The 12476-nt window shown below is 45.8% G+C and overlaps 1 protein-coding gene across 1 annotated transcript in view; it reads left to right on the top strand.

Annotated features, from left to right (window-relative positions):
• Positions 1-455: 455 nt before the first annotated feature.
• Positions 456-12476, top strand: part of NOX3 (NADPH oxidase 3) — a 474423-nt gene continuing 462402 nt past the window's right edge. The window contains exon 1 of the mRNA XM_073673353.1: positions 456-560. Coding sequence (XP_073529454.1) covers positions 456-560 — 105 coding nt within the window. The remainder of the gene's footprint in view (positions 561-12476) is intronic.

The following is a 12476-nucleotide window of genomic DNA, read 5'->3' as shown; positions in this document are numbered from 1 at the left end:
ACGGGACCTGCAACTGAAGCCCCTGCACCCACTATAGTTATGGCCCTGGTATAGACATAACCCATTCCTATAACTGACCTGAATTTAAATGATATATTTTCTATTAGTCAATGAATTCATAATAACTTGTGTTAGGGAAATAATTTGTTTGTTAGTTACAGCAAAAATTCTTCAGCACAGATAGCAATTCAAATCTGAAGATTAGCTGAATCTGCTACTCACCATCTCAATGTTAGGCCACGTTCACACGTTCAATATTTGGTCAGTATTTTACGTCAGTATTTGTAAGCCAAAACCAGGAGTGGGTTTATTCACCAAAAAGAGTGACACTAAGGTATTGTAATCCCTTTAACCTCATATAATTAGTGCATAGATTTCTGTGATAGTACATTATCGTGAATTATTGTAGCACTATATGATGTAAAGATGATAATGATACTATTTCTAATGATATTATGTTGCAGGTAACATGGCTGGGCTTAAACACATATTTATTCATTGATACCTTTATTTGGTATGAGAAAGCTGATTCATTTTATTATACACGGGTGATATTGGGGGTAAGTATGAGACAATTTTATTTATATTTCAAGAATGTTAAATGTCATATGACAGATCTGGGATCAGGTTTGTAGCCTTCCATGATTGTACACGCTTCTTCAGTTCTGCTCAAATATTTTCTATGGGTTTGAGATCAAGGCTTTGTGATGGCCCCTCAATTTGTTGACCTGAATCCATTTTGCCACAACTATGGAAGTATTTCTGGACTCATACACCTGGAAGACCCATTTGCACCCAAGCTTTAACTTATGACTAATGAGATGACTTAAGATGTTACATAAATATCGCAACATTATTTACCTTCCTCATAATGAGATCTATTTTATGAAATCCACATCATGAGGCAAAGGACTCACACTACAGAATACTGTTCCCCCATGCTTAAAAATTGTAAAGTGCTGCGGAATATTTTGGCGCTATAAAAAATAAAAATTATTATTATTTATTGAGATATTGTTCTTTGGCTTTCAAGTCTATCCCTTTTTCCACTATACATGAACATAGTCATTAGCCAGAGAACATTTCTAGGAATATTTTGGTTCCATGTGCAGTTGAAACACCATTTGCTGTTGGGTTGATTTATATTGTTTGCACTCAAGTACATTCATCTCTAAGAGACAAGACCGTGTGTCCTTGCTGAGCAGTATGATTACTGTGTCAATGCATTGTGATTAAACTTGCATATCATTGTTTGATTAGATAAATGTAGTACCTTCAAGCATTTGGAAATTGCTCCCAATAGCTACCAGACTTGTGAAGGTCCACAATTCTTTTCCTGGTTTGTATTAATTTTCAAATGATATTAAGAAAGGGAGAAGTAAACTTGGAAGGTAAGCCTTAAAATACTGCCAAATGTACATGACGCGCCCGCTGGGCCGTGGGGTACTCGGTGCCGTGCTGGTCGTTGTTTGGGGAGATATCACAGTGGCGGTGACCCGGTCCGTGACCTAGGGCGGTCAATCCAAAGGGGATTAATAAAGTTCTATATATATATAGTTCGTGACGCCACCTGTGGTATGCGGCTATGTGGAGCCGCCGCTGCTGTGCAGAACCTCTGGAGCTGATGTTGGTGCAGCAGGGTTGGTTCAGCTCTCCACAGGCAGAGCTTAGCTCCAGGGCAGGGATTGTGGTAGATGTTATAGGTGATGCTGGGCGTTGTAGTGCAGGGGTGATGGCGCAGATAATAATCACAGAGACAGGGGGGTGCAGTCCCCAGGGTCTTTACTCACGGTTGTTGCAGTCCAAGTTACAGGTAACAGGGTAACTTCCCTCGTCGTGCTGCGCTTACTCAGGGAGGGGTTCAGTCCACCCTCAGGTATCTCCGGAGTACTTAGTGGGACCCCCTTCTGTGTCCTCTCTCTGGCCATCTCCCTGCACCTCATACCAAGGGTCCCAATCCGGTGCCTGCGGGCCTTGTCGGGCGACGTCTGTTCCATTCCCTGGGTCCTCTATAGCTACCTTCTTGGAGAGACTGGTATGGACTGTTGGCTGCAGGACTTGAAATACTGCAGCCTCCGGTTTCTAGTTGAGACGTACAGTCTTCCGCTAGTTGAGGGACCGGTCCCCTTTGTGCGACCTGACCCCTCCACCTCCTGGTAGATTCGGGCGTACAAGTGGCCTCCAGCACTGCCCGTACCCCTGGGGTCCCTTCCTCGTTTCTGGAGCCCTTCCTGCTCCTCTCTCCTTCTCCTTCAGTCCTGGGCCTCTCCTCAGGCCCTCCGCCTGAGCAGAGCTCCTACAGAGCTCCTGCTTCCAACTCTTCTCACTGTAGACTGTTCTGACTGGACTGGGCTGTATAAACAAGATGGCTTCTCTATTTATACCTTCCTCCATGTGCTCCCCTAAGCTACTTCCTCCACCCACACCCACTACATAGCCCCTCTCAACAACTAGGGACCCGGGACTGTGCTCTCCCTTAGGAACAATCTCGCCCTACCCGCACTGTGGGTATGTGTTGGAAGCAGGTGTTAGTGTTATGTTCTGCTACCAGAGCTAAGGAAAGAGAGGAGATCTGTCCCTACGATAGAACTCAGCTGAATCCCTACGATGTAACAGGGAACCTGATCCTGCGATCAGACCTGCTAAAGTCCTAAGCTAGTCTGTACGGAGACCTATAGATGTGGGGAAGGAATCCCTACAAGTACTAAGGACTGGGAGGAAAATGGGACACCTCCTAACAGAAATAGTAGCAGACAGACGAACAAACAAAATATATAGAACATAGAGGTCCGTAGACCAAGCAAACTAACAGAGTTAGATACAGAGCACAGGCTAGCTAGAAAGTAGTTATACAATGAAGTCCAGCAAAGCCAGAAGGGCGGAGCAGGATTAAATAGGCCAACAAGGTCATGTGACCAGCAAAGGAAAAAACCTAAGAGCAAGGTTCTAACAGTTAGGGTCCCAAGCAGAACTCCTTCCTTACCTGAGAGTGAGATACCACACCTCTGGGTGAGATGCAGTACCTCTGTGGCGACCAAACCCTTAAGGGTGCCACATACACTTCCAATTAACTGAAGTAATGTCAATTAGCCTTTCGGAATCCTCTAAACCTTTGTTTTATGGAATTTTTCAAGTTATTTAAAGACACAGTCAACTTGAATAAAGTTTTGGCTTTTGAATATTGATATACGGTCCTGCTCATCGTTCTTGGCACCCATGAAGTTTAAGTACATAATGTGGAATATCTCCTGAAAAAAATGAATCAAATGAAACAGTTTTTTTGTATAGAGTACTCGTATTAAATACAAAAGAGCAAATGATAAACAATACTTTGAAACCAAAAACAATGGGAGGGAAAAATAGAAAAACTTAAAGCTTGCTGTGACACTGGTATTGGCATCCTTTACATTAATTTAGTATGTAAACACATTTTGACTCGACTGTGATTAATTGTCAGTTCCCATGTGACATAAATTAGACAATGGATGATGACTTCAGTGTTTTAAAAAGCCACATGGTAGGCCCTGTTCCTTTGTCATAATGGTGAAGACAAAGGAGCTGTCTGAGGACATCAGGACTGCTATTATTAGCTATTATTACAAAGACCTTGGTATCCCAGTTTCAACAGTGCACAATGTTATTAAGAAGTTTGCCAAGCATGGAACTGTCGTCAAGAACCTCCCTGAACATGGGGAAAATAGGAAAATTGACAAGAGATGTCTTTGAAAGGTTGGGGCAAATGGTGGAAAAAACAGCATGGCAAACATCTAAAGACCTGAAGGCCAACCTGGAACGGTCTGGGGTCATGGTTTCAACAAGTACCATATGCCGCACACTAAACCAAGCAGAGCTTTATAGGCGAAGACCATGGAAGAAACCATTACTGAAGAAAGGACATAAAAAGTGTGACGGAACAACCCTGTACTCCAAGATTTTGCCACATGGGGGTTGTTGTAGTGCCTATGCAGCTAATGGGACATAATGTTATAAAGTGGGTTGAATATTGTGGATCGCATATTGTTGGACATTCTGTGATATGACCGAAGCACTCTTAGCCCCCACCTTCCTGTGCTCACTTAGCAGTGGCATATTTTATATATCCCAGTGTAAGAAAAGCCTTTCCATGTCAGGGGCCTGCAGAAGAAGATTGGACATCTGCGGATGGGGTAACTAGCTCCGGTCACACTGGTGGCAGCGGTGGGATGCGGTCCATCTTCTTCAGGAACCAAGGACTGAATGGAAGACATGTACCAGAAGCTAAAGAGGAATACGTTGAAGGACCTTGTGGAAGCTCGAGGGTTAACTGCCAGCAACAAAACAAAAGCTGATTTGATAGCAGCCATTATGGAGCTCGACAATGCAACAACCTCCAACGGGAACGTGGAAGAGACTGAATTCCAGAGGGAGGTAAAGAGCAGACTATCACTTTATGCTCCCAACCTGGCAGTACAGATCATAGATAAGGTGATGGCTGATGTGCGTACTGATCTGGATAAAAAGATGGAGATGGAGAGGGCAGAGCGGATGGAGCTAACCAGGATGGAGATGGCAGAGCGGACCAAGATAGAGCTAGACAAGATGGAGATGGCTGAGCAGAGAGAGAGGAGATACAACGAGCAGGGGGAGCCCTGGCTTCCTCCCCGGTACCAGCAGGGGTAAGCCACAAAAAGATCCAATACAATGCCTTCCGACAGTTGGGGGAGGCAGAGGAAGACATTGATGGCTTTCTGCAGGACTTTGAGCGGCAGTGTACCCTTCATAAAGTGGAGCCGGAGGATTGGGTCCAGATTCTGGCTAGCAAGCTGACAGGCCGGGCAGCGGATGCCTATCGCACTGTATCGGATAAGGACTGTATGGACTATAAGCAAGTCAAAGAAGTGATCTTGGCCTGGTATGCACTAACACCAGAGGCATACCGTCAAAAGTTCCGCAAAACCACAAAACGGGAAACGGATACCCACGCTGAATGGGCCTGTAAACTATGGCGGTCACTGCTACAGTGGGTACAAGGTAGCAAAGCAGACACGAAGGAGGATGTCCTACAGCTCATCACGTTAGAATGATTCTTTACTGGGTTAACTCCCGAGACGCAAGAATGGCTTCAGGACTGATGACCGACGACTCTTGAGGAGGCCGCACGGCTGACCGATGAACATTATGATGCCAGGAGGGCCCAATTGTCAGGGTCCAAAACTGTCTCAAGGGGCCCTCCCATGGGTCTGGAGGCCCCTAAACCACAGAAGCTTGGCGGGGGACCCACCAATACCCCGGCCTACCTGAGTCCTCCTGGGGTGCGATGCCACACCTGCCATCAGCTGGGTCACCTGCAGAGACACTGTCCCAACTGGACCCAGCGCACCCAGGGGCCAAAACCGGAGACGGCTACCTTCAACCGGGCCGCTGTACACTGCTACCAAGGCGAAGCTGACCCGGCATCGGTGGTTATGGCTAATTATGGGATGGAAGAGATAGTGGGAGTGCTGCATGAAGTGGACCCTGTGCAGGCAGCCCAGGCGGATAATCGACAACAACATCGACAGTCGGTGTGGATTAATGGGAAACGGCTGCAGGAATTAAGAGATTCTGGAGCTACTCTGACCCTTGTGAAGGTGCATCTCGCCCAAGACCAAAAGACGGGTCGGACAGTGGCAGTCCGTGTAGCAGGGGGAGCCATACATCGACTGCCCACGACCAAGATTCACCTGAACTGGGGGGTCGGGGATGGCCTTGTTGAGGTCGGCATGATGAAGTATTTGCCTGCAGATGTCCTGCTGGGAAATGACTTGGGGCCCATGTTGTCTTCCTTCTCGGTTGCCCCCCTGGCTGAGACATATCCTGTGACTACCCGGAGACAAGCTCAAGCCGCGGAGGCGGAATCACACTCGGAGGAGGCCCAGGTAAGATACTACAGCCCTTCGCGTATTCCCATAGCCAGACACATTTCATGGGACACCCCAGCAGAATTTAGGAGGGAGGTGCTAGAGGATCCCTCACTGCAGGGGTATCACGGGAAGGCACAGGAGGGGAGAGGGGTACTGGAAGGTGAACAGTTTATATGGCATCAGGGACTCCTCAACAGGGTTACAGAGCAAACTCACTCAGGGACGAGCCCCACTGTAAAACGACAGCTGGTAGTTCCCAAAAAGTATAGGCAGGAGTTGCTGCGAATCTCTCATGACATACCCTTGGCAGGGCACCTCGGAGTCAGCCGCACCAGGCATCGTCTGACGCAAAACTTCTTTTGGCCAGGGTTTTCCCATGATGTTCGTCAGTACTGCCAGACCTGTGACAGTTGCCAGCGCATTGGCAAGAGGGGAGATCGCTGCAAGGCCAAATTACACCCCCTTCCCATTGTTGAGGAGCCATTTAGACGAGTAACGGTCGATCTGATAGGGCCGTTAGCCAAACCGAGTCCGTCAGGGAAAAGGTATATATTGACAGTGATAGATTACGCCATGTGGTATCCAAAAGCGGTTGCCTTACCTAACATACTGGCAGAGACGGTGGCGGCTGCCCTGCTCCAGGTTTTCTCACGGGTTGGATTTCCCCGGGAGATTATCTCGGATCTGGGCACCCAATTTACGGCAGAGGTGACCAGCCAACTGTGGAGACTGTGTGGTGTAAAGTCCATTAGAAGCGCCCCATGCCACCCGCAAACCAATGGGTTGTGTGAGCGCTTTAACGGAACGTTAAAACAACTCTTTGGGATGTTCACCCAGACCTACAGGGACTGGGAGAAATTCTTGTTCGCCTATCGGGAGGTGCCCCAAGAATCTACGGAGTTCTCCTCATTTGAACTGTTATATTGGAGGCGGGTGAGGGGGCCCCTAGACTAAGTGCGAGAACTCTGGGAAGGGGAGGAAACCATAGCAGGAACTCCTATCGTGCCCTTCGTGCTGGAATACCAGCGCGTATGGTACAATCAGAGGGCTAGAGAACGCACCTTTGAGATAGGACAGAAGGTCCTGGTACTAAAACCGGTTAGGCAGAACAAATTCCAGGCCGCATGGCAGGGGCCTTACCGGGTAGTGGGGAAAATAGCCGACACCATCTACAATGTCGCCGATTGTGACGACCCCCGGGTTATCCGCATGTTCCACGTGAATATGCTGAAGCCCTACCGGGAGCGCCCTGAAGAGGTAGCTGCCATCTGCGCACCCGAAGCAGAGGATTTAGCCGAACTCCCCTTGCCTAAGTCTTAGGTGAGAGGACTCAGTCGAAAACCTGGGACCAGGTACACTTAGGAAAAAACCTAGGGGCCCGAGAGAGAGAGCAGGCCGAGACATTGCTGAGGCAGTGGCAGAGGATGTTCTCAGAGACACCGGGGTTCACCCAACTTGCCCAACACAAGGTTGAGACACAAGATCAGACCCCCCTGAGACAACCTCCCTTCTGCGTCCTGGAGTCTGTACGAGAAGGGATGCGACAAGAGATACAGGAGATGTTGCGTTTAGGGGTCATTAAGGAGTCCCTAGGCGTCCCCTGTAGTGTTAGTGCCTAAGAAAGATGGGACTACCCGGTTTTGTGTAGAATATCGCAAGCTAAATGAGAAAACTGTGACGAATGCGTATCCCATGCCGCGTGTGGACGAGTTGTTAGACCGGCTGGCTGGGGCAAAGTATTTGACCACCATCGATCTATGCAAAGGCTATTGGCAGATCCCCATAAGTCCTGATGCTATTCCCAAGTCTGCATTTGTCACCCCGTTTGGCTTATTCCAGTTTCGGGTTATGCCATTTGGGATGAAGAATACCCCTGCGACCTTCCAGAGGCTGGCTGACCGGCTTCTGGATGGTCTCCAGGACTATGCTTGTGCCTACCTGGATGACATCGCCGTCTACAGCGCGACATGGGATGAGCATCTAAATCACCTAGAGACAGTATTGGATAGGATCCACAAAGCCGGAATCACCCTGAACCCCAACAAGTGTCACGTAGGCAAAGCAGAGGTGCAGTATTTAGGACATTGGTTGGGGGGTGGAAAACAAAGACCGGAACCCGCCAAGATTTAGGCCGTAGCCAAGTGGCCCACCCCACGTAATGAAACCCAAGTCATGGCCTTTCTAGGGACAGCGGGGTATTATAGGAAACTTGTCCCTAATTACAGGAGCATTGCCAAGCCCCTCAATGATCTGACACGTAAGAACCTCCCCCGCCAGGTAACCTGGACCCCCGAGTGTGAGGAAGCCTTCCGCCAGCTAAAGGACGCTCTCACAAATACCCCGATATTGGCCGCACCCGATCCAACTAAACATTTCCTTGTGCACACAGACGCATCTATGTTTGGGTTGGGGGCAGTAGTGAGCTAAGTCAGGCCGGACGGCCAAGAACACCCAATAGCTTATCTGAGTCGGAAATTACTGCCTCGAGAAGTCAGCTATGCGGCCGTCGAAAAGGAATGCCTGGCAGTAATATGGGCTGCCAAGAAGCTATTTGTATGGAAGACAGTTTTCCCTCATAACGGACCATAACCCCCTGGTATGGCTTAATCGGGTCTCCAGGGACAATGCCAGACTACTATGGTGGAGTTTGGCGCTTCAACCGTTAGACTTCACCATCCACTATAGACCCGGCAAGCAAAATGGTAATGCCGATGGACTAAGCCGACAAACTGACCTGCTACCAACCCCATAAATCGTGGACCTCCTCCAGCTGATCCGTCGGGGAGCAGACTGGGTAGGCCGATCCTGTCCGGGAAGGGGAGCATTGTGACGGATCAACCCCGTACTCCAAGATTTTGCCACATTGGGGTTGTCGTAGCGCCTATGCAGCTAATGGGACATAATGTTATAAAGTGGGGTGAATATTGTGGATCGCATATTGTTGGACATTCTGTGATGTGACCGAAGCACTCTTGACCCCCACCTTCCTGTGCTCACTTAGCAGTGGCAAACAGACAATGTGCTGATTAATGGGTTGTTGCATAACTGCTGTCTGGGAGCCTACTGTGGGTATTATCTGGTGAGAACAATGGGTGCTAAAAATAGCCTGTGTGATTCTCTATAAAACCTGCTTGTGAGAATAAAAGTTAAGTCTATCTTGGAGACACTGTGCGATAGTCATATTTTATATATCCCAGTGTAAGAAAAGCCTTTCCATGTCAGGGGCCTGCAGTAGAAGATTGGACATCTGCGGATGGGGTAACTAGCTCCCGTCACAAAAAAGAATGAGTGATCTTTCCCAAAGAGTACCTTGATAAACCACAATCCTTCTGGGAAAATGTTCTGTGGACAGATGAAACAAAGATAAAGCTTTTTGGCAATGCAAAGCAAAACTTTGTTTACAGATGGCACAATGAATCTTATAAGGAAAAGAACACCTTACCAACAGTTAAGCATGGTGGAGGATGCATAATGCTATTGGGTTGCTTTGCTGCATCTAGTACTGGAGGCTTTGACCGTATCAAAGGAATCATGAAATCAGAGAATTATCGAGATTTTAGAGCAAAATGTCATACCCAGTGTAAGAAACCTTGGTTTGAGTCAAAGATCATGGGTCCTCCAGCAAGACAATGACCCAAAGCACACATCCAAAAGTAAACCGGAATGGTTTAAAAAGAAAAAATGGTCTGTTTTAAAATGGCCACCAATGAGGTCTGGCCTCAATCCAATTAAAAATCTTTGGGGTGAGCTTTATACATAGTTTATACATAGTTTATACATAGAAATCTGCCTTGGGAAAAAGAACCCTGCAAACATTCAAGAGCTTGAACAAACTGCAAAGGAAGAGTGGGAGAAAATTCCAGCTAAGAAGTGCAAGAAGCTTAGAGATGGCTACAAGAAACGTTTGGAGTCTGTCATCAATGCCAAAGTCTGTGCAACCAAGTATTAATTAGTAGAGATGAGCGTTGTTCTACTCGAACTGTTCGCCAATCTCAAATTCGAGCTGTTTTGGGCGGTGTTCGAGCCGGTCGGCGAACACGAACAATTTGAGAAAAATTCGGCTATTCGAGGTTATGTTCGATAACTGTTCGTGCACCAAAATCATAACTGGATTTTTTCTCAGTAATGATGAAAATTAATGTTAATACGCAGTTTGAGTGTACAGCGGGGCGGGGGGAGGGGCAGGGGATGGATCTCTGCAGGAACAATGAAGATCTCCATTTTTTTTTCTCTTTCCCGCATTTGCAGTGGGGAGGTGCAATCTGTCAGCCTATCAGCAGCGCACACACGGAGCAAAGTGCTTTTTTTCACACAAGCAAGGGCATGTGTGATTGGCAGTGTATGTCACATGTCCTTGCCCTATAAGACCAAGCCATTTTCCCCGTCGCCACCATTTTCTCACTGCTGCAGCTGCGTGTTAGACGGCACCGCTGTTGCTGTGTGCGCTATACCTTGTTAATTTCAAGCCAATTTTCGCACAAATATACAGATAGCTTGGGAGTAGGGAATAGTTGTGATTGCAGTCCTTTTAAGGACTAGGTTACAGCATTTCCTACGACTTTTATCAAGCAGGTCTGTGCTCTTAAATAGATAGATTGTGGGAGTAAAGACTAATTGTAATTGGAGTCCTTTTCAGGACTAGGTTACATCAGTTCCTATCAGTTTTTGCCAGGCAGGTCTGTGCCAGTGCTGTGCAAGTTTTTTCACAGCATTTGGCTGAATCTAGCAAAGCTAATCCTTTTTGGCCTATTGCAGAGTGTGTTAGTCAGTGGAGTAGCCTATCTGTGTTGCAAGATATACCACCTGTGTATAGAATACCAATTTTTTTACTGCACCTAGTGAAGTAAAATCTTTTGGGCATAGCATCATTCTATTAGTCCATCTATACTGACCTCCATCAGGTTGCAAATTAAAAATAATTTTTTTCTGCATCTAGCTCTGAAAAAATATTTGGGCTTCTAGCAGTGTGTGGGACTTGGTCTATTAGTCCATCTATACTGACCTCCATCAGGTTGCAAATTAAAAATAATTTTTTTCTTCATTTATCTCTGAAAAAATATTTGGGCTTCTAGCAGCGTGTGGGACTTGTTCTATTAGTCCATCTATACTGACCTCCATCAGGTTGCAAATGAAAAATAATTTTTTTCTGCATCTAGCTCTGAAAAAATATTTGGGCTTCTAGCAGTGTGTGGGACTTGGTCTATTAGTCCATCTATACTGACCTCCATCAGGTTGCAAATTAAAAATAATTTTTTTCTGCATCTAGCTCTGAAAAAATATTTGGGCTTCTAGCAGTGTGTGGGACTTGGTCTATTAGTCCATCTATACTGACCTCCATCAGGTTGCAAATTGAATAAAAAAATTTTCTGCATCTAGCTCTGAAAAAATATTTGGGCTTCTAGCGGTGTGTGGGACTTGGTCTATTAGTCCATCTATACTGACCTCCATCAGGTTGCAAATTAAAAATAATTTTTTTCTGCATCTAGCTCTGAAAAAATATTTGGGCTTCTAGCAGTGTGTGGGACTTGGTCTATTAGTCCATCTATACTGACCTCCATCAGGTTGCAAATTAAAAATAATTTTTTTCTTCATTTAGCTCTGAAAAAATATTTGGGCTTCTAGCAGTGTGTGGGACTTGTTCTATTAGTCCTTCTATACTGACCTCCAGCAGGTTACAAATTGAATATAATTTTTTTCTGCATCTAGCTCTGAAAAAATATTTGGGCTTCTAGCGGTGTGTGGGACTTGGTCTATTAGTCCATCTATACTGACCTCCATCAGGTTGCAAATTAAAAATATTTTTTTTCTGCATCTAGCTCTGAAAAAATATTTGGGCTTCTAGCAGTGTGTGGGACTTGGTCTATTAGTCCATCTATACTGACCTCCATCAGGTTGCAAATTAAAAATAATTTTTTTCTTCATTTATCTCTGAAAAAATATTTGGGCTTCTAGCAGCGTGTGGGACTTGTTCTATTAGTCCATCTATACTGACCTCCATCAGGTTGCAAATTAAAAATAATTTTTTTCTGCATCTAGCTCTGAAAAAATATTTGGGCTTCTAGCAGTGTGTGGGACTTGGTCTATTAGTTCATCTATACTGACCTCCATCAGGTTGCAAATTAAAAATAATTTTTTTCTTCATTTAGCTCTGAAAAAATATTTGGGCTTCTAGCAGTGTGTGGGACTTGTTCTATTAGTCCTTCTATACTGACCTCCAGCAGGTTGCAAATTGAATATAATTTTTTTCTGCATCTAGCTCTGAAAAAATATTTGGGCTTCTAGCAGTGTGTGGGACTTGGTCTATTAGTCCATCTATACTGACCTCCATCAGGTTGCAAATTAAAAATAATTTTTTTCTGCATCTAGCTCTGAAAAAATATTTGGGCTTCTAGTAGTGTGTGGGACTTGGTCTATTAGTCCATCTATACTGACCTCCATCAGGTTGCAAATTGAATAAAAAAATTTTCTGCATCTAGCTCTGAAAAAATATTTGGGCTTCTAGCGGTGTGTGGGACTTGGTCTATTAGTCCATCTATACTGACCTCCATCAGGTTGCAAATTAAAAATAATTTTTTTCTGCATCTAACCCAGCCA

This window comes from Phyllobates terribilis, unplaced genomic scaffold, assembly GCF_046119375.1.
Source record: "Phyllobates terribilis strain yellow unplaced genomic scaffold, ASM4611937v1 Scaffold_3__8_contigs__length_932513732, whole genome shotgun sequence".
NCBI classification, from domain to species: Eukaryota; Metazoa; Chordata; class Amphibia; order Anura; family Dendrobatidae; genus Phyllobates; species Phyllobates terribilis.
This window is presented reverse-complemented; position numbering and strand designations above follow the sequence as displayed.